Raw genomic sequence first — 22987 nt, 5'->3', positions numbered from 1 at the left:
TCAAATAGGTTAATAATAAATTACTCAAATAGGTTAATAATAAATTAAGAAATTTTTTTTCGTATTCATTGAGACTAATATCTATTTTAAAGAGATTCTATCATTGAATTCATTAGTATGTTTTTAAATAATTAATTATTTTCAAAAGTAATAAAATCTTATAATGGTTTAGTAAGATTTTAGATCTTATTTTGAGATACATTATCCAAGAGGTTAATAGGATTTTTATTCAAAAATTTTATTTTCACAATGTTTTTTTATGATCATTAAACTTTTCAATAGTTTGATCAAATTTAATTTAAAATTTAAATCTTCTAATAATTTAATAAAATTAATTTAAAAAATTTATTTTCTTTTAAAAAAATTAATTTCTTTAATAGTTTGATAAGATTTAATTTGAAATTTATCCTACAATAATTTGTTAGAATGGATTTCAAAATATTTTTATTACATTTTCTTATAAATTTCTCGAATAATTTAGTAAAATTGATAATTTAAAAAATAATTTTTAACTTATAAAAAATTATCGATTATTTTGAAAAAAAAAAAACTATCAATCAAATCATGTTCGTGTTTTCCATTTAAGGAAAATTTTATTTACTATTTAAAGTTTGCATGACCCTTATAATATCTTAATTAAAGAAAATCACATTGATAAATTTATTTTTTATTGAGTCTAACCTTTTTTTTTTTAAAGTTTTAAGAATACATAAGTACTAAAAAATGAATAAATAAGTAAATAAATGATGAAAGATAAACAATGAAAAACTAAACAAAGAAAGGAAAGGAAACCTGAGAGTGAGTTACAACCCAAATCAAAACGGGTCCAGGCTAAAAAAATGGGCTTGGAATTCTTGACCTCAGGTTTGTGGGCTTGAATCTTTTTAATTCAGACCAAAGGTTGATTTTCTTTTTTTTCCTTTTTTTCTTGAATCTGAACCATTTCACTTTATAAAATCTTTCGCTCTCTATCTTTTTCTGAGGTCCCTGTAACCAGCCGGTCCTTCCCTCTAGAATCCAGCAGCGTCACCTCCAATCTCCTCACGAGCAGCTACCTTCTGTAAACGACAGATTCCAAGCTTCAACTACGAATTGTCACCACCAGAACCACTTGCTTAGCTATTGTGCGGCTGAAAGCCACCTAAAATTGTTTCTCTTCTTCGCGGTTTGAGAAACCTAAATAGAAACTCTAAAATGAACTTCCGAAATTCCCAACTATCAATGCCTAAAATTACATCTTCTCTCTATATTTTGCTGCTCTCACCGATTGTTTTTGGGTCTGCCTTCACCCCAAGAGTTGAGAATTGTATTGCTTATACAGGGGTCGAGTTAAGCTTGGAGATGGAATTCCAGATATAAACGGATTGAGTTTCGAAGTGTTAGCATTTTCTTTAAAAATGATAATTTAACAACTCAATTAATAGAAAAAGTTCAATGCTTATCTCCTTACTTTTGGGAGTATTCTCAAAATTTTTATCTATTATCTCTCATCCGATTATCGTTATTTTCTGTGGTTTTTTTCATTCTTTCAAAATAAATAAATAAATAAAATCTACAAAATAAAATAAAATAAAATGATGTAAACGAAAAAGGAAGATTGGGCTATGTTAATCCCAAACCAGGTCGATTTCATTTCAACTCAAGCCCCAAATATTTTGATTCAATAATCTAAAGCCTAATTAAGAAAACCACAATTTTACCAAAGATGAATAAATTTTTCAAAAGATCCCCGATAAAATGAGATATCTACAAGCAGTAAATGTCATTTGTGTAGTGCAGAAGAGGATCGTGAGATTGGAATTTACTGGCAATCTAGGAGCCATCATCTTCCATTATCTAAAGGCAATATTACCACATGGCTTCTTATGCTGTCATACCCACTTGACGTGTTGTTACTACTGCCACTATAGCTGTAACTCGAGGATGGTTTTCCATTTAGTAAATACTCAGTCTCCTCTGAATTCGATTCTACATTAACCCATGGATGCTTCTCTGTCAACCTTAATCCTTCTAGTTCCATTGCGACTTCTTTCATTGAAGGTCTCTCCTCTCCTTTAACTTCTAAGCACCTCATTGCTAACTTAGCTACTTCCATGATTTGATCTCTATTTTCTTCATCCACTAAACGACTCTCTAGGATATCAAACAAGCGATCCTTTCTCAATGAAGAAAGGAAATACTTAGCTAGACTCCTTTCCTCCTCAGGCCTGTCGAAAGCCAGTGCTTTCCTTCCAGTGAGAAGTTCAACAAGAACAACTCCAAAGCTATAGACATCACTCTTCTCAGTTAGTTGGCTTGTATGCAAATATTCAGGGTCCAAATAGCCAAGAGTTCCTTGGACCATTGTCGATAACTGAGTTTGATCTACTGGAACCAATCTTGAAGCTCCAAAATCAGACACCTTGGCCGTGTAGTTGTCATCCAAGAGTATGTTGGTAGTTTTCACATCTCTGTGGATAATTGGTATAGACGCAGCAGAATGCAAATATGACAGCACTCCAGCAGTTTCTGCTGCAATTCTTAACCGCGTCTCCCAAGGAATGGTGGCTGCCCTCCCTTTATCGTGAATGTGGTCCAAAAGGGTTCCATTAGTAACAAATTCATAAACTAGTAATGGGACTTCTTCCTCCAAACAACAACCAAGTAGCTTGACTACATTCCTATGGTTGATTTTTGACAGTACAACAATCTCATTTATAAATTGCTCAATTTGGCTCTGTTCCACTATTTTCGATTTCTTTATAGCAACCATATTGTTACCTTCCAAGATACCCTTGTATACTGTGCCATAGCCTCCACGACCAACAATCCTGGATTCATCATAGTTGTTTGTAGCCTTTTGAAGTTCCTCTGCAGTGAAGATGCGCGCAGTTTCAGATGATGCTTCTCCTCCAGTGAGTTGTTGAAGCATCAAACCACCATTTTGTCTAAAGAACTGTTCTTTGAGCTTGACAAGCTTTCTTTTCTTGCGCAGCAAGTGTAGCCAAGCGCTGCCAGAAACTACAGCTACAATGCATATGGTTATACCTACATTTGAAATAAATTCGATTATTCCCTACATACCATAATCTTGGGGGTGAGATATTACATAGGAGTAGGATTTCCTAGGGATTTCTTGCTAAAAAGAAAAAAAGGTGAAGATTTGTAAACTTTTCAACTTATTGTTGCAAAGGCCATTTTTCTGCAAAAGTCACTTGTCAATTGTTTTACAAGACTATTTTAGGCTTTTGTCTTGCCAAACTAATTCATCCTCTGCAACTGCTTTATAAACCAACAGTTAAGGAATTGGTGGCTAAACTACTTCCTCTGGCAGATCTAATGTGTTGAACACCGAACTACTAAAACTTAAACTTGGTCTGCGAACCATTCCTAATACTAGTATATATATGCCAGATAACTTTGGAAGAAATTAAGTGATGCTGTAATTATTTGTATAATTCAATCAATGTACTTACCAATGGCAATTTCAACCAGCTGTGTTTGATTGGGAATGCAGCCTGTTCCATCCTTTCTACCATCACCATGATAACCCTTTCCACATTTGCAAGTATAATTTCCAATAGTGTTGACACAATACTCTGGTTTTTCGCATTCATTTTGCGATGGAGAGTTGCACTCATTAATATCTGAGAGATGATAACAGAGAAAAGTAGAAGTCTAAGTAATGATAACAGTGAGAACAAAATAAATACCTCAAGTACTGATAAAAAAATTTATAAAAGAAAAAAAAAAACAATTACCTTGACAACCATGGAGGTATGGATTCCCTTCATAACCTTTGAAGCACTTGCAACGATAACCACGCCCATTATAGGATCCATCACATGTGCTATTTGCCTTGCATAGAAAGGTTGAGCTGTTTTGTTCAGCTAATTCACAACTTTCATCACCAACTGCCCAATCAAGCACCATGGGAAGCTTTGTTTCACCTTGAAAACCTTTAAGATATTTGGAGGAGAAATTGAACTGATTTTCAACAACAAAGGCATAGCTGCAGTTGTTGAAACCCGTTATATTTTTATGGTTATCATAGCTACTTACTGCTAGCGTAATGTTCCCCAGACCTTTGGGAATGGGAATTTGACAACAGCCAACACCAGAGCATGAATCATTAACATTTTTCTGGCTGTCACATATGGACATGCATCCGGTTGTGTACCTATCTTCACCTTGATAACCCTGAATGGTAGCATATGTGTCGCAACCAATGGCCATAAACTTATTTTGGGTGTCAGAAATGGTGAATTTACCTAGTCTTAAGCTAGTTTGTTTTCTTTGCACTTGTAAACCAGCTTCGTTGTAACAATCTTCTGCTATTAATTTTAAGAAACGCATCTCACCTTTACGTACTGAAATGTTTTTGACATCAACATTACCAAATAATGGTTGTGCAGGGTGGGAAGAATCATTACATTTGATCTCAAAACTTCTATTTAGGTAACAACCTTCCCCTATGCCAAAGGGAAAAGGGACGCTTACCTCCCCACATAGGTCGCGGCAGCCAGGCCTAGCTTGAGCTGTTATCAGTGTTGCAGTGGATGCCAATATCACCCCTGCAAGCATGAACTGCAAAAGCATTTGATATAACCTCATAAAAACTCATTCAAACGACACAGGACGGTTTAAAGAAGAAAAGCCTTACTTTGCCGGCCCTTATATAAGTTAAACTTCTATGGGCAACCAATTCATCCAACAGTGCAGCTATAAAAGAAATTTAAGCAGAAAGTTCCATTATTTTGCTTTCAGTAACAATAAGTTGGTCTTGCCTTCAATTTTTCCGTAAGGTCCAAGTCTCTACATATCTGTGCGTTTTTTGTTGGAGACGCGGTTTTGAAGCATAACGTAGGAAGACCGCGCCATCTAGCTGCTTAACTATCGTGTAAAAGACCAATTCATCTATCATAGCAGCTATAAAAGAAATTTAAGCACGAAGTTCCATTATTTTGCTTTTAGAAACAAGTAACAACAACTTGGTCTTGCCTTCAATTTTTCCACAAAGACTGCGTAAAAGCAGTCCCATCAACAGGTCAAGTCTCTACATGTACACGCTAATAATATGTAAAGCATAATAAAGTATCTAAAGACCAGTAATTTTTTTTATTGCTTGCAATCTCAGATTATCGACACTGGTTTGGGATATCTTTATTTTAGAGAACTACTGGTTTATATTCAAAGAGTAATTAAACTTGGATATATAGTTTGGTTGAGAAGTACTGTTTTTTTATTGTTATCTCAGCCTGAAAAGGTAAATACCACAAATTTACAACTAGCTTTGGTTTTAGCTGTAAATTGTTAACAAGTAGTTAACACGAGAAATGTAGGTGTGAATCAGCAATGTAAATTTGAGTTTAATTCAGATGGAGTAACTTTGTCTAGATTTTTTTCTCGCATGGTCTGAAGAGAGTAGATCACCGGAAAATTGATAAATTATTCGTCTATTTATTTTTTATTTATTTCGTATAAAATATATATAAAATATAAAATATGACATTATCAATTTTATGTTGAAATAATTTAAGATTCTATTATAATATTTATGTAAAAATTTAAATTCAACTTGTGAAATATTTTTTATAACACAAAATTTTTAAATTTTTAAATTAAAATAAATAATATCTTATAAGTTAAATATGGGTCTTCACATAAAAATTATTATATCACAATTTATGTTTACATGTAAAATATAAAATATAATTTTTAAAATTTTATCAAATCAATATATAATTTTTATCAAAATTATAAACTATATTATTTTTATATTTTATTTTATATTATTTTTAAATGATGTCATCATAACATAGAAGTTCAACTTCGTAAGCACAACGGAGGTTGCAAGGATGAAGACTAATTTTTAATAATTAATTAATTACATTGCTCGGTTTTGTTGAAGAAGACCAAGTCATCTAACAGCTAAGCTATCGTGTAAAAGACTTATATTTTATAGAATAACTTAATGTAAATTTCTCCCCAACTAGAAAAGCAAATTGCAAATAAAAAAAACGGCATCTTGACTAGGAATCGGCAATGATTTAGCAAGTGTCCACTGCAGCATTGACTGGCCTTTCACCTACAGCCGGCCATGGGATAATTATTTCTTTTCTGTACGTAGATGAATGAAAATTTTTTTTCTCAACGATCAAGAACATTAAGAATAGTCATTTTGTGGCATGGAACAGCCAACAAGGCTAGGATTCAATTGGTTTCGCTATGCTTTCTTTTAGTGAATGCTTAAAACATTTTTTTACGAGATCATCTTAATATAATAATTTAAACTCGAACTAATATATAATGACCAATTAAGATTTAAGAACTCTCTTCCATATAGTTTCATGTTTTAGGTTCCCAGCGTGTAGAATTCCACATCACATTGTTGTCATCAATTTTCAAGTTTGTCTGACATGTGAACACTTGCAGCCCCATCTTTCTAAAGGTTAGCTTCCCGATGTGGAAATTAGAAGACAGGGAATAAGTTTGAAAAGTAACTGTCGGCAATGTTCAAAGAAGATTGGAGACAAAAAGGAAGAAGAATGAAGTCTGTTTTTGTCGGGAAAGAACTCACACCGGTGGCTGTATTTTCCATTGTTTTATAAATACAATATTCAATACATAAACTCAACCACTTTTAACTGTCACATACGCACCAGAAAATTAACAATCAAAGCTAATTAATCTCGCCAAAGCTTGGCAGAAAATGGCAAAGCAAAATTAAAAAATTGTGACAGCAAAAATGACGCTGCACACAGAAGCAAACAGTAACAACTAACAAATTGACCTCCTCTAAATTTCAGTGGCAAAATATTCCTGGCGTTCTTTAAGAGAAGGAGCTACATAAAGTTGGTGTCCGAGTCCCTGCTGTCAAATGATGCTTAGGCCATAGGCAGAAACAACAGCCCTCCATCCAATTTGATTTAGAGGCCTTAATCTCGATTTGAGCTCTCCAAATATTTTGATTTTTGACGAACGAAAAGAAGAACAAATTAGAAAATGAATGTCACAGCCAATACTATGACAAGTTAGGATATTTTATGAGTTTATGTATCCTTTCACATAAAGAGTTTTAGCGAGGGCGAACAAGCATTACTAAAACAGGCAACCCAAAAGAAGGGTGAAATGAATAGAGCATTCACGTGGGCAAACGTACTAATTAACCATTGTGTATGGCTTCCTATATTTTCATTGGCTATATCATTAATTCAGTATAAGATACATTTTTTGTTAATTATATTATTGGAAAGCTCAAAATTTGTTGGAACAGCATTTTTCACAAGGGCATGAGCACTGATCCAACGTGACTGCAGAAATATTTTCTGTTTATACTGGAAATTGGCTGGCGTTACCAATCGTTTCTTTGATATTGTTTCTTTGCTTAGTTTTTCCACAAAATTTGCCCACTGATCAATCCCATGTTGGTCATCAACCTCCTATTTGACTGGTAAGAGAAGATATAAAATGAGTTTTTATATAGAATGGAATTCAGATTTCAGCATTTAATTAATCCGAATAATAACAGATAGTAAGACTTAGTTTTAGCTTAGTTTAGTATGATATTATATATTATAATCTTATTAATATTCAAAAATAATTCCAAAGGCAGTATCTGTCCGATCTTTCTATCTATTTGATTGCTTTTTCCTTTTATTGTGCAAGAGATCCATTTCTTTATCAATCTGAGTTCAATCCTTGTGGAGAGCATTTTAAGAGTAAAATCTTAAATGCATTATGTCGATATGAGTGTGGTTTATCGTCCAAAAAAAAAAATTACCAACCGTATTAAAAAAAACAAAAAAACCCAAAAGATTATTGATGGAACTTTTATTCTAAATTTATAGGGAAATTACTAGAGTTCTGCATTTGGATCTAATTTGTTATATAACAAGCATACTAATTATAAGCTAATCAGATTACATCTTTCACAACCAAGAGAATAAGGAAGATCAACAGGTAAAAGGAGATCAGCGTGCACCATCAATTTCAAATCTGACTTGGTTTTTAATGCTGTCAGACCCCATCGAGATGCTAGTTGAGCCATCATAGCTAGTGCTAATGTTATACAGGTCATCATCAAGCAAGCGTAAAGCCTCTTCCTCATGTAAGTCGCCTTTTCCCCATGGATGTTTCTGCATTGCCCGCAATCCTTCCAATTCAAAGGCAACTTCCTTCATAGTTGGCCTTTCCTCTCCCTTTACTCTCACACATCTCCTTGCCAAAGTGGCCACTTCCTTAAGCTGCTCAATGTTTTTATCATTCAGCGCTCGTCCATCAAGAATTTCTTGCAAGCGTCCCTCTTTCATAATAGAAACAAAGTACATGGACAAATTCCTCTCTTTTTCTGGTCTTTCAAAGGAAAGCGCCTTTAGACCTGTTAGTAACTCTATGAGAACAACCCCGAAGCTATAAACATCACTCTTCTCAGTCAATTGACTTGTATGAAAGTACTCAGGATCCAAGTAACCCAGAGTCCCCTGCACAAGCGTTGTTATCTGTGTTTTATCTGAAGGGATCAATCTTGAAGCACCAAAATCAGATACTTTTGCAGTATAATTTTCATCTAAAAGTATGTTGGTCAACTTGACATCGCGATGAATAATTGGTGGAGATGCGGCAGAGTGCAAATAAGAAAGGGCTTCTGCTGTTTCTGCGGCTACTTTCAAACGAGTTTCCCATGATATGACTGATGCACGAGCAGCATTGTGCAAGTGGTCGAAGAGATTTCCATTCCTTACATATTCATAGACGAGCAAAGGGACTCGTGTCTCCAAACAACATCCCAAGAGTTTCACCACATTTCTATGGTTGATTTGGGATAGCACAATAACTTCATTAATGAATTGTTGAGCTTGGTTTTGATCTCCAATGATGGATTTTTTTATGGCAACCCTTCGGCCATCGGGCAATATTCCTTTGTAAACAGTACCCTGACCTCCGTATCCTAGTATTCTACTTTCATGGTAGTCGTTTGTTGCCTTCTTGAGCTCTTCGGCTGTAAATATTTTAGCCGTTTCGCAGCACTGTTCACTTTTTGAAAGCTGTTCCCGCAAAAAAATTCCACCATTTTGCTCAAAGTTTTTCTGTTTCAGTTTGGTGAGCTTTCTTTGCCTTAGCCCCAAGTACACCCATGATGAGCACAAGAGGGAAGATAAAAGACTTACCCCTACACCTGTAATCAAGACAAAATATATTGTCCTGTTTATTAATCTGTAGGTGCGTATGTGTGTGTTTTTTTTTTTTTAATTTGGTACATATGGGAGAAACATGGTTAATCAAGATTCAAATGTAGGACTTATTTAAAATTTTTGAATGGAACAATTGTTAAGCCGATCCCGATCGAGGATTTTTTTTTTTATTAATTTATATTACACACATGTTGCATAGGTTGCAAGCACATAATAAGTAATACAACATTTTAAGATAATATTTGATGTATAAAATGATCGATAAAATAAAATGATAATTATATTATATTATGTTTGTTTTATATTTAAAGATAAATATAAAATTTTAAAGAAAATTAATTATTTTTTTGATATAGGATAATTTCATTTTTTAAAAATTACATCAATGATTTAAATTATATAAACTTTAAAAAATGATAATTTTGATCAATAAATAAATTATCTTATTATAATTCTTGTACAGATTAAATACAAAATAAAATAATATTATTTAATATAATCCTATTTATACCATCATCTTATCATATTTTATCTTAATTTTATGTACTAAACGTATTTTAATATTATTATTTAAAATAAATTGTTGTTAAAAATAAATTAAGGTTTTATCTTTTCGATAGAACTAATAATAAATCATTTTTAATATGAAACATAATCAATATATTTATAACTATTATTATATCAGATAATTAAACTAATTTAGTTTAATTTATTTTAAACTATGAATAACGGGAATAATAAATAGAATTGGATCAATATACAAAATGAGATTAAAAAAAAAAAAGACATACATAAAAAAAAAACTATTAATAGTAAATAGATATATTTAAGTATCAAATTATTTGTCTAAACTCACAAGCTCACCCAAGTTTTAACAAGATTTAAACAAAATATAAAAATTTGTTAAATGGATTTTGATATAATTTTTAAGCATGTAATTTCCAGCAGAGCCTTGGATAAAAGAATTAAAATTTGAGCTTTGTCTAGTCCGACCTGAATAAAATATTATAATTATATATTGATATAAATGTAAATTTTTATATTTAATTTTTTAAATTTTTTTTTAAAATTTTTTATTAAATAAATTATGTTTAATGAATGTATTTGAGATTAATTTTTTAATTAGAGTTGGATTTAAAAAAATTTTGAGATCTGAAATATTAAGCTAGATTGAAACCTAGTTAAACAGGCTTTAATCTAAGAAATTAAATAAAAATATACTTTAAACATACCAATTGATTATAATTAATAAAAAAAAAAAGTATTCTATATCTCGAAAGTTTATAAAAATACACGAGTTTTTTTAAAGTATTTTAGCTTCTTTTTTTTTTATTTTCTTCAAGAGATAAATCTATAGGACATGAAAAATGGTCAGTTCAACTAATTTAGTTTAAACTTTGATTAGTTTCATATCATTTGATATTAATATTGTTCCACAGTGTTGGGAAAAACAACAATACCCACGCGCAGCAACCACACACAAAATAACAAGCTCAAATCAAGAATAAGAAAACACAAATATATTTGGTTCAGCCCAACTCAAAATGGCCTACTCCAAATCTAATCCACTATCAAATAAATCTTTACAATTGTGAGACTTTTAGAATGAGAAAAGTCTCCTAAAACTCCTTACTCAAAACTTAACCCAAAACCCAATTACACCCTTTAATAGCCTACTCACTTAGCTATTCTCTTGGTGTCTAACTCTCTGAGGTTACTAAACTAAAACCAAAACATCTTATTTATAGGGGTGAAACCCTTTATACCTTTACTAAACTCCCGATGTGGGATACAAGACAAATTCAAACTTACTTAACTTTCGATGTGGGATTCTGAGATTCAAGGCAAATCCCAACAAATCCTCCCTTGACTTGAATCTCCAAACACTTCAACAGTATCTGCAAAGCTAACATGCTTACCTTTCTTCTTTTCTTTCATCACAGGCATTCCAGCAACTGAGCCTCCATCAAACATGTACAAGTGATTGACCCTATTCCCTTGTAGAATCACACTACCATTCTTGTACACTTTCAACCAATCATTACTACCATAATATGTGTACCCTCGAGAAGCTAACTCACCCAAAGCAATCAAATTGTAGTGACAATTTGGTACATACCTTACATGACGAAGTGTCCTAATAACACCATTGTGAGATTTAAGGCGAACACTCCCAATGCCTTGAATCTGCACATTTTCTTTGTTAGCAACCACAATATCCCCATACTTTTCATTCTCATTCAACTCCACAAAGCAGCTCCTATCATTGCAAACATGAACTGTAGCAGCTGAATCTAAAACCCAACCTTTGTCACTTTTCAAAGTCTGGGTCTCATCCACACAAGTTGTCAAAACAACATCATCATCATCAGACAAAATAGCAGCAGTATCACTCTTTTCTTCATCTGATTTTTTCTCATCATTCGCCCTTTTGAAAGCAGCCATATCCCTTATCAGCTTCCTGCAGCGCACTTGGATATGTCCCTTCTTACCACAATAATAACATTCTACATCACTGTAATCTCTGTCTCTTGACTTAGATCTCCATCTTGATCCATCGATCCTCTTTTGAGTCCTCCCTCGATCAAAACCCTCTACAGCTAGTGTACTCCCCCCAGGTGATGAGTTCTGAGCTCCCATAAACCTTTCATTCTCATGCAACAGGGCAGTCACATCATCCAACTTCAAAGTAGACCTACCTACCAACACAGTCTGAACTAAAGGCCTATAAGACTTGGGCAAAGATGACAGCAAAATTAAAGCTTTCTCTTCATCTTTTAACTCATCAACAGAAATCGCTAGCAATTGAGAAACCAATTTATTAAATTCATTCAGGTGATTATGAAGACTCATACCTTCTTCCATCTTCAGAGAATACAGATCCATCTTCAAACATAATCTATTAGTCAATGACTTCGAAGCATAAATACCTTCAAGCTTATCCCACAAACTCTTCGGAGTACTCTCAGTCAACACACTGTACTTTACTTCTGGAGCTAACGCCAATCTAATAGTACTAACAGCCTTCTTCTGAATCCTATTCCAATTAGCATCAGACATTCCTTGAGGCTTACTACTCTCCAATGCCTGATCCAATCCTTGTTGTACTAACAGATCTTGAATCGTACTTTGCCATAACATAAAATTACTCTTTCCATCAAATAACGGAATCTCAAACTTAGACATAGACATACCAGACATACCTTCTTCAGACATCTTCAAACACTGCTTCACGATTTCTTGGACCCACGAACCTCGAACATCGCTCTGATACCACTTGTTGGGAAAAACAACAATACCCACGCGCAGCAACCACACACAAAATAACAAGCTCAAATCAAGAATAAGAAAACACAAATATATTTGGTTCAGCCCAACTCAAAATGGCCTACTCCAAATCTAATCCACTATCAAATAAATCTTTACAATTGTGAGACTTTTAGAATGAGAAAAGTTTCCTAAAACTCCTTACTCAAAACTTAACCCAAAACCCAATTACACCCTTTAATAGCCTACTCACTTAGCTATTCTCTTGGTGTCTAACTCTCTGAGGTTACTAAACTAAAACCAAAACATCTTATTTATAGGGGTGAAACCCTTTATACCTTTACTAAACTCCCGATGTGGGATACAAGACAAATTCAAACTTACTTAACTTTCGATGTGGGATTCTGAGATTCAAGGCAAATCCCAACACACAGTATGCTCTAATGAGTATTTACCGAATAAAAAGAAATTAATAATATAAAATAGCGTTTATATGTACCAACCTAGTGCAACAACAAGGATCGGAAAACTCTGACGGTGCGGGATGACTTTAGGACTGCAGCCTGTTCCATTTTTCCAGCCATCACCCTCAAACCCCTCAGGACATGAGCAATTATAACTTCCAGGTACATTGTGACATGTTCCATTGCAAGGCTTCAGTGTGTCACATTCATTAATATCTGGAAATTTTCATACATTTTAAAAAAAGTTATATTGGACAAAAAGTATAATTACATACGTACAAGACACCGTAGAAATAAGAAAAATTCATCACAATGGAGAACTTGATATCTTTACCTTGGCAACCATGGGAGAGGTAAGGGTTACCCTGGAAACCATCAAGACACTTGCACAAATATCCCGGGCCATTTTCTGAATTTTTACAATGACTATTTTCCTTGCAAGCATAATTTTCTGGATCCGTTTCAGCTTCTTTGCAGCTTTGGTTCCCGATTGTCCAATCAAGAATAAATGGGAATTCCTTGTCTCTAAAATTAACATCATAAAGATCTGAAACAGAGAAGTTATAGGCTCCATCCTCCACGACAAATCCATAGCAACAAGGATTGAAACCCAATACATGGTGATGTGAATCATCACTAGAAAAACTTAAATTATAACTCCTTACTCCTTTCGGGATAGCAGTTTGGCAGCAGCCAATGCCATCGCAAGATCCATTTATCACATCGTATATGTCATTACAGAATGTTACACATCCCGTTGAATATTTATGTCCGAAGGAACCTTGGATAAAAGCATAGGTGTCACAACCAATGGCTGTGAACTTATTTCTGGAATGAGATATGGGGAATTTCGAAAACGTCATCCACATATCGAATTCTGAACTGCGTCCTGATGAATTGTAACAGGCATAACCTACCGGACCACTGATGCGCAAATAACCATCCAGAGAGATGTTGAGAACTTCAATATCGCTTGTTGTTAAGAATGCTTTTGGGGGGTTGGAAGTGTTGTCGCAACGGATATAAAAGTTACCACTGATATTACAACCAGGACTGTCTGTTCCGAAAGGGTATGGGATGCTGATATTTCCGCAGTTGCTTTGGCAACCGGGTTTTGCTTGAGCTGCTACTGAAGTTGCTATAATTGTTAACTTGAATGCAAACAGAGCAAGCTCCTTAAACATACAACGCAAGCCCATGACCCCAGTTCTTTCTTTCTTTCTTTTTTTTTTTTTTTTTCTGGGTTATATCTAGGTAAAACATTGGAGAACATCCAAATATTGGTTACAAATTTATAGGAAAGCTTGTTTGAAGATTCAAAGCCATTTTAATTCCGAATCACCAATCAAGTTACTAGCGTAATTCAAACGGACGTGCTGAATAAGATAAAATATTGGAAATTCTCTATGCTTTCTTTTCAGTTCTCCCCTACAATCGCTATCAAATTACTTGCTTTACACTGCAAATTTAAGCCTTGTCGTTGGAGAGAGCTGTCAACTCGGGCTTGGAGACGAGTAAATAGTTGACGCCAGGTCTTCGTCATTTTAGTCCTTTTTTTTCCTATTTTTTATTTTTAGCTTAAAGTGTTTAGACAATTTTGACTGCTTGATTACGCAAAGGCAATTTATAATGGACACCTCCTAATAAAGCGATTTAATTTGCTAAAATTACTGTTAATTTCTACAATTTTATTTGAAAAATCAATAATTGTTGCTTTGCTGCAAAAGGCGTCAGTAACTTAAAAATATGAAAAAAAAAATTGTAAGTAATGAATTTGATCTTCACACATATTAGATTGATGTCATTTTCGAGTACAGTTAGATCAATGAAAATGGAAGTAAATTGCTAATAATGTACTGCCACATACAATATAAGGTCATGACAAATTGTTATATTTTCAACTATATTTTCAAAAAATATATTTGAAAATAGAATGAAATCATAATAAAAAATATTTTTTTCAAAAACTAGAAATGGTACTAAGAGATGCATGAGAGAGAAGCGAGACGTGATATATAAGTTAATGACAAATTCTTATGTCCAGTAAAGGGGTATAAAAGAAAAGTTCAAAGCTTGACCACATACACCTTAATTGCCATTAATATCATTTTCTTGTAATGATCCAATTGTGTTATATATGTCCTCCCTTGTCTTGTCACTTATTTCTGACATCTAACTAATCTTTGAAATAGTTGTGTACATTTACATTGAAATAAGATTTTTTTTCCATATTTGGACGGCAGAATTCGTTTTCAAACCTTTGCCGTCCACCCAAAATGAAGAATTTCATCTTTCTTTTCTTTATTTTTCTTGATATTTTTATTTTCTCTTAAATTTTCTCAAATCAAACAGAGTGATAATAATATGAGAAAGCTCATATGTAGTTGCAATCAAGCACCGGTAGCATTAATGGTAGCTTTTCCACTTGCACATTTACTTGGGACGGCAACATGATAAATTGTTCTTACGGTACATTCGAGATTGACTCGGTCAAAGTCCTTAGCGTCATATGTACTTCCAATCAAGCATAGGTAGTATTAATAGTAGCTTTTCCATTCAAACATTTACTTCGATGGCTATATGATGAATTGTTCTTATTCACATCCAATAATAATTTTTTTTGGCCGGTAGATCACCAATTAGTCCCGATGAGGTGCGATTATTGCTTAAAATTTGATTAGTCACTCGTTTGGATGTCGTCTTTCAATGCAGTTACTATTTTTCCATCATATATTTCTTTCAATTTTACCCCTTATTTTATTTGTCCTTTTTTTTTCATTTTGTTTCTTTTTTTAATTATTTAATTATTTAAGTAATCAATAATTTTAAATTTTTTATTTGCTATTTATTTTTATTGTTTTATTTAAATTTTTTCAAATTATTTATTCTTGTTAACTCTTTCATTATTTATTTTTAATTTAAAGGTTTTTTTCAATTATTTAATTATTTAATAAATAGTAAATAAATATATATAATTATATAATAAATAAGTAACTACTCAAAATATTTTTATCCCATGCTATTTAGTCTTTTCTTTTTTTCATTTTGATTTTTTTATTTAAAAACTTTCAAATAAATTTTAGTATTTATTTTATTAACAAAAATATTATTTAATAAAAAATACTTTAATAATTTTCAATTATTTTTTTATTTTACTAATATCAAATATATTATAAATTTTATCATATATAAGTTTTAATCTAATACTTTTAATAATTATTTCTTTTCTCACTACATTTTACTTCACTCTTAAAGTTATGTTTGCATTCAAACATATATCTCAATATTAATTTTTATCTCACAATTATAATACTTAATTTTACTATTATAGTAATTAATCTTGATACTATTATTATTTTTAATTTTATCGAATCAATTTCACCTCTCATCCAAGTAGACTCTTAATTAGTTTTTTTTTTTTTGAAAATATGATTAGAGTATTAGAAATTTTTTTTAAATTTAATCTCTTTTCTAAAAGATCCTAAATACCTATTGCTGTGACGTTTTCATGACATCCATATAATACATTTGGGTTTTACGTTTTTTATAGAGAAAGATTTAAATCAAGTTTTTTAGGCAAAATTCATGAACTTTTTTACTAAAAATAATTAAATAAAAGTTAAAATCAAAAATTAAAATTGATAGATTGAAATGTTACATTATATAAATCAAGTGTGTAAAATTTTTAAAAAAATTTAATCAATGCTTATATATATTTTAGATAGATATTTTTAATAAAAATATTGATAGAATTTTTATCATTAAATAAATATCGATTAAATTTGAATTATAAATAATTTTTTAATAATTTATTTACATATTATTAATATTCATATAGAATTTTATCAATTTATCAATCTAAATTTTTTATTAAAAATTTTATTAAATCATATTTAAAAAAAAATATTTCACAAACTTCACTTAAAAAACTTATATAAATTTTATCCTTTTTTATAACCTATTTTTGGGTTATATTCACCATGAACAACAGTCTCAAATAATTAACAGGTAGTTGACAAGATATGCAGGTGGGAATCGGCAATGTAAATTTGAGGGTAATTCAATTTTGGAACTTAATCATTGGGTGACATTTAATAAAATTTTAATTTTAATTTTAACAATCATTTTTTCTTATTATCGAGCTGTTGCCTTTTTCGAAAAAGAAAATTAATTCACATGACTAACTTTGTCCAGAAATTTTTTCTTGTAGAGGGGTTCATCTAGTGAAGCATAACGTTAGTTTCAAGGATGAAGACTTTTTTGTTGAAGAAGACCGCGTCATCTAGCTGCTAAACTATCCTGTGAAAGACTTTTTCTAAAATAATTTAATTTAATTTTTGCCATAACTAAAAAAAATAAATTGCAAGTAGGGATGTTAATACATAAGGTATATGATTAGTAAAATATTTTTTAGGTATTTAATGGGTATGTATAATTTTTATATTTTTTAAATTTTTTTTAAAAATAAAAAATAAAATTTATTTTTAAATTTTTTATTTTTATTTTACACATTTAAGTAATTTTTTTTAGAGTTATATATAGTTAAATATAAAATATATTAATTGTAATAAATTTAAAATATAATTTATATTATTAAATAAAAAATTAATTTATTAAATATATAAAAATATATATAATAAATGTACAAAATGAATGTTATATTACTTATTTTTATACTTATATCTAATAAAAAATTTTAAATAATGTTAATTTTCGTTTTCATCCCAAAATTTAATATCTATCTATATTTTCATTAAGATATAAAATTAAAATTTTCATCAAAGTTTGAGCAAGATTCACATCCCTAATCGCAAGTAAACAAAGGGGCTTGAGTCTTGACTAGGAATAGGCAATTATTTAGCAAAGAAGGATGAAGACTATATCGTTGACGGAGACCGCGTCATCTAGCTGCTAAACTACCCTGTAAAAGACTTTCTCTAGAATAATTTAATTTAAATTTTCCATAACTTAAAAAAATAATAAATTTCAAGCAGGGATGTTAATAACTACGAGATATGATGGAAAGATTTTTTTTTTTTAATATTTAATAGATATAAATAATCTTTTTATATATGATTTTTAAAAAAATATATTTTTTAAGTTTTTTATTTTTATTTTACATATTTAAATAACTTATATATTATGTATTTTTTTAAATACGAATATATTAATTTTAATAAATCTAAAATAAAATTTATATTATTAAATAAAAAATTAATTTATTATATATATAAGATCTAAGTACAAAATAAATATTATATTATTTATCTTTATATATGTACCCAATAAAAAATTTAAAATAATATTATTTTTTTTATCTTAAAATTTAATATTCATCCTTATTTTCATTAGGATAAAAAATTAAAATTTTCATCAAAATTTGACCAACATTCACATCTCTAATCGCAAGTAAACAAAGAGGCTTGAGTCTCGACTAGGAATAGGCAATTATTTAGCAAAGATGGGGTGTCCCAGACCCCTACTCGCTGGGTCCACTGCAGCATTGACTGACCTTTCACTTTCAGCCCGCCATGGGATAAACATGTTTTTTCTGTAAGTAGATGAATGGAATTTTTATTCAACGATCAAGAACAAAGAAGTATAGTCATTTTTTGGTATGCAACATCCAACAAGACTCGCTAGAATTCAATAGGTCTAATTATGCTTGCTTTTAGTAAATACGTAAAAATTCTTTTTCGATTTAAACTCGAACTAATATCTAATGACCATATAAGATTTAAGAAATCTCCCAATGTAGGATATATTTCCATTTAGCTAGAACTCTGTTGTTGTTGGGAAAAACTCACACCAGTGGCTGCATTTTTCATTGCTTTATAAATAAAATATTTAATATATAAACTCCACCACTTTTAACTGCCACACAACAATTGTCTAACATTGTGGATCACTACAAATTTAAAAATCAAAACTAACTGATTTTGCTAAAGCTTGACAGAAAAACGACAGAAGAAAATAAAAAAAAAAAAAAAGTGTGGCAGCAAAAATGCCACGCTTGGTGCACACAGCAACAGTTAACAGTAACAAATTGACCTCCTCTAAAATTCAGTGGCACTTTAGCTTCAGGGAAGTAGTCCTACCTTTCTTTAAGAGAAGGAGATACATAAAGTTGGGGTCCGAGTTCGTACTTTCAAATGATGCTTAGGCTATAGGCAGAAACGGCAGCCCTCCATCCACTTTGATGGAGAGGCCTTAATCTTGATTTGAGCTTTCCAAATATTTTGACAATGGAAAAGAAAAACAAAGAAAATGTACGGCTAAAACTTTTGCTAGTTAGGAAATGTTTATGAGTTTATATATCCTTTCACAAAATGGGAAATCGTAAAAGGAAACCATGTTAGTATATTACAGTAACATAATATCTGCCACATTGTTACCGACCATGTAATATAATTTGCTGGCTAATACTGCCATGGCCAGAGGGATTGCTATCAGTACCTTGAGCATTAGCGCCTGAGATGTCACCAAGCAAAAATTCTGTCTCCTTTGAATTCACATCATCTTTTACCCAGGGATGCTTCGCCATTGCTCTTAGACCCTCCAACTCCATTGCAACTTCCTTCATTGAGGGCCTCTCTTCTCCTCTTACTCTCAAGCACCTCTTTGCCAACATGGCAACTTCCTTTATTTGTTCAGTATTGTCCTCGAGAAGCACATGATGATCAACAATTTTGAACAATCGATTCTTCTTAAATGTAGAAACAAAATGCATAGCTAGTTTCCTTTCTTCTTCAGGCAATTGAAAACAAAGTGCCTTTCTTCCAGTAAGTAACTCCACAAGGACCACCCCAAAGCTGTATACATCACTCTTTTCAGTCAACTGTCTTGATTGAAAGTATTCTGGGTCTAAGTATCCAAGCGTTCCTTGCACCAATGTGGTTAATTGTGTTTGATCCAAAGGGACTAATCTCGAAGTCCCAAAGTCTGATACTTTTGCAGTGTAATGCTCATCTAAAAGAATGTTAGTAGACTTGACATCGCTATGAATAATGGGAGGATAAGCGGCAGAGTGCAGATATGAGAGTGCACCGCCAGTTTCTGCCGCTTTTCTTAAACGACTTTCCCATGGAATGAAGGACGCAAGGCCTGAACTATGCAGGTGATGATAGAGGGTACCATTGCATATAAATTCGTAAACCAACAGGGGAACTTCAGTCTCTAAACAGCATTCCAAGAGCTTTACCACATTTCTATGGTTGACCTGAGAAAGCACAATCACTTCATTAATGAATTGTTCAACTTGACTGTGATCAGCTATCATGGATTTTTTTATGGCAACAACTCTGTTGTCTTGCAATATTCCTTTATACACTGTTCCATGACCTCCTTGCCCTAGAATTCTACTTTCATGGTAGTTGTTTGTTGCCTTCTTGAGCTCTTCTGCTTTGAATATTTTGGCTGCTACAGGTCCTTTATGCTTTGAAAACTCTCGTTGTAAGATAATTCCACCGTTCTGTTGGAAGAATTTTTCTCTCTGTTTGATGAGCTTTCTTTTCCAAAGTCCCAGTAAAGGCTCAACACTAGCACTAAAAGGCTTATGCTGACACCTGTTTATCATGAAAGAGAAAAAAAATTTTGAATCGTACGACTTTTAAATGCAATGATAATTAAATTGTAAAATTGTTGAAGGACTAAACAGAAAATAAATAGCACAAAGTTTTGATAGCATAAATTAATGTCCTTACCTAGAGCAATGTTAACAAAGGAAAACACTTCGGTTTTGTGTACAGAACTGCAACCAGTTCCATTTCTTTTGCCATCGCCTTCATATGCACGTCAACAAACACAGTTGAAACTTCCTAGTGAATTGATGCAGTCTGCATTTTGGTCGCAGGGACTCGAAATCTTGCACTCATTGATATCTACAAGAACAGGTAGTACCATCAATCTAGAATATATGTTATCTATAAATTTAAATGGACAAGTCCTAATATATGTCGAGATGAGGAGGCTGAGAAATTTTTATCAAAATCTGTGTTCCTCTCTTCATGCGGAGATCTACACTCAACCAAGTATTATTTACTTTGATATGAAAGACTCACCTAATTGACTTAGTATCTCACCAGTACCAATTTAAATATCTCCTTATATATCATATTGTATCCTTATACTTAAACAATGGGACATTACCCTTCTTTTTTTCTTAATCTTTAAAATTTCCAAAGTGGCAGTAGTTAAGAATTAAGACACATACCTTGGCAGCCTTCTGGGAGGTATGGATTCCCTTCATAACCGTATGGACACTTGCAAAGGTAGCCCATACCGTTCCCAGGTTCGTAACACTCATTCCGATGACGTGTGAAATTCAATCTATTCTTCTCAGCTTCCTCGCACGTCTCCTTACCAACGACCCAATCAAGCGACACCGGAAACTTGTAATCTTCCGGTATAGATCGAAGATAATCCGAGGAGAACTCAAATTGGCATTCTTCAACAACAAAAGCATAGCTGCAACGGTTGAAATCCAACACTTTCGAGTGGTTCTTAAAGCTATATGCTATCACAATGATATTTTTCAGCCCATCAGGAATCTGTATCTGGCAACATCCGAATCCTGAACAAGATCCGTCAACCACATCTTCAATGCGATCACATAGGGACATACACCGGCACTGTAGCTTTTATTGCCTACGTAACCAAGAAGATAGGCATAAGTGTCGCAGCCAACAGCAGCAAACTTGTTTCGGGTATTAGACACGTTGAAAATTGACAATGGAAACAAGGATGGTACCCCTGGGTTCGCATGGTGCCCTGAATCTTCGTAACAAACTCGGGCAACTGTAGCCAAGATCTGCAACCGACCTTCCATGCTGATATTGGTAACGACAAAATCAGTATACGCTAAAAAGGCCGTGGAGGAGTTGGCAAACTCATTGCATCTAATGCGGAAGTTTTCGTTTAGAAAACAGCCTTCCTTTGCGCCAAACGGGTATGGGATGCTTAGATTTCCACAATGAGCAGGGCAACCAGGTTTGGCTAACACTTGAGCTCTTGTCATTGTTGCTGCAGTTGCTGTCAACACCAACCATACCAGTGTGCCTAATGCTAGCCTCTTATGAGGATCCATTACACCCCCCCCCCCCCCCCTTTTTCTGAATCTGTACCCAAAAATTGTACTTAGGAGAATAAAAAAAATTGCTCCATTTTTATAGATAGTGATTCTTTGGGTGGACCAAAGGATTTGCTGAAGACATATCTATATGCATTTATAATGCCGACTTTTTATCATCTGCAGTATCTTTTTAGTTAGCAAATTGCAGTCTGAAATTACAAAACCTGAGATGATATAAATTATGTTTGAGGAACAATGTTACACCTAAAAAATAAATAAACAAGCAGATGAATCAAATACTTGGAAATTGGCGTGATCCTGAAGTTGACGAAATTATTGCAGGCTTCGTTTTATAAGCCTTGGTGATTTCCCTTCTGTTCTAGTCTTCCTTGATTACTTCACCCTTGTGATTGGTTACAGATTTTTTTTGGTTTTTGTTTTCGTTTGTTTCTTCAGTTGGTTGCTGCTGCCTCTACAGTCAAACCTATTCTCCGTAACAACGAAAAAGCAAGGGAAAAAAAAAAGGTCTAGTGAAAGCGACACACCAAATCCTTGCCTGCAACCGGTCCACAATCATCCTGCAATAGACACATGTCAATCACAGGGACAGGTCATATTTCAACTTTAGTCTAGTAGTGATATTTTATTTATTATTTGTTTTTTTTAATTTTTTAATATTTTTAAAATTTAATTAATAATTATTTCAAATTAGTAAAAAACTAATAATCTACACTTGTTTCGCGATGGGTTCATTTTATGCTATTGTTATTATATATGGAAAGCTTTAAAAGTACTTCAATGCAAAGAAATATATAAATAATTGCGTTGAGTTTTATAAATTAAAATTTTTTTAATATAATAATTTATTAAATTTATAAGGATAAAAAGTATGTAAGCAAACATAAATAATTAAAATTTTGAAATATAACGTTGCGTACTAACATCATATTCAACAAATTTTTTATAACTCCAAAATTCTCTGTCATTATATACAATTATTATTTGAATAAATT

At 32.3% G+C, this 22987-nt stretch overlaps 2 protein-coding genes and 1 pseudogene across 5 annotated transcripts; all 3 read right to left on the bottom strand.

The window, feature by feature from the left end:
- Positions 1 to 1580: 1580 nt before the first annotated feature.
- On the bottom strand, positions 1581 to 4780 carry LOC111315675 (putative wall-associated receptor kinase-like 16). 4 transcript variants are annotated; one of them, XM_089749509.1, is made up of 5 exons: positions 4643 to 4778; positions 4480 to 4553; positions 3741 to 4349; positions 3456 to 3626; positions 1581 to 3027 (listed from the first exon to the last, which is right to left on the bottom strand). In XM_089749509.1, exons 2-5 carry the CDS (start codon positions 4487 to 4489, stop codon positions 1823 to 1825), a joined length of 1995 nt encoding a protein of 664 aa, XP_089605635.1. In that variant the 5' UTR covers positions 4490 to 4553; positions 4643 to 4778; the 3' UTR covers positions 1581 to 1822. The 4 variants fall into 4 exon arrangements, with proteins under 4 accessions (XP_089605635.1, XP_022773316.2, XP_089605634.1 ...); XM_022917581.2 differs by having other exon boundaries at positions 3741 to 4566; positions 4643 to 4780; XM_089749508.1 differs by having other exon boundaries at positions 4480 to 4778.
- Positions 4781 to 7776: 2996 nt separating this feature from the next.
- Positions 7777 to 14273, bottom strand: LOC111315672 (putative wall-associated receptor kinase-like 16). The gene is made up of 3 exons (XM_022917578.2): positions 13239 to 14273; positions 12944 to 13120; positions 7777 to 9157 (listed from the first exon to the last, which is right to left on the bottom strand). The coding sequence occupies exons 1-3, from the start codon at positions 14101 to 14103 to the stop codon at positions 7953 to 7955; spliced, it is 2247 nt and encodes a 748-aa protein (XP_022773313.2). The 5' UTR covers positions 14104 to 14273; the 3' UTR covers positions 7777 to 7952.
- A 5022-nt stretch (positions 14274 to 19295) lies between these two features.
- Positions 19296 to 21989, bottom strand: LOC149513082 (wall-associated receptor kinase 2 pseudogene; annotated as a pseudogene).
- Positions 21990 to 22987: the final 998 nt, after the last annotated feature.

Source organism: Durio zibethinus, chromosome 20, assembly GCF_047325235.1.
Source record: "Durio zibethinus cultivar Kanyao isolate XHJ-2024 chromosome 20, ASM4732523v1, whole genome shotgun sequence".
In the NCBI taxonomy this organism is placed as follows: Eukaryota; Viridiplantae; Streptophyta; class Magnoliopsida; order Malvales; family Malvaceae; genus Durio; species Durio zibethinus.
This window is presented reverse-complemented; position numbering and strand designations above follow the sequence as displayed.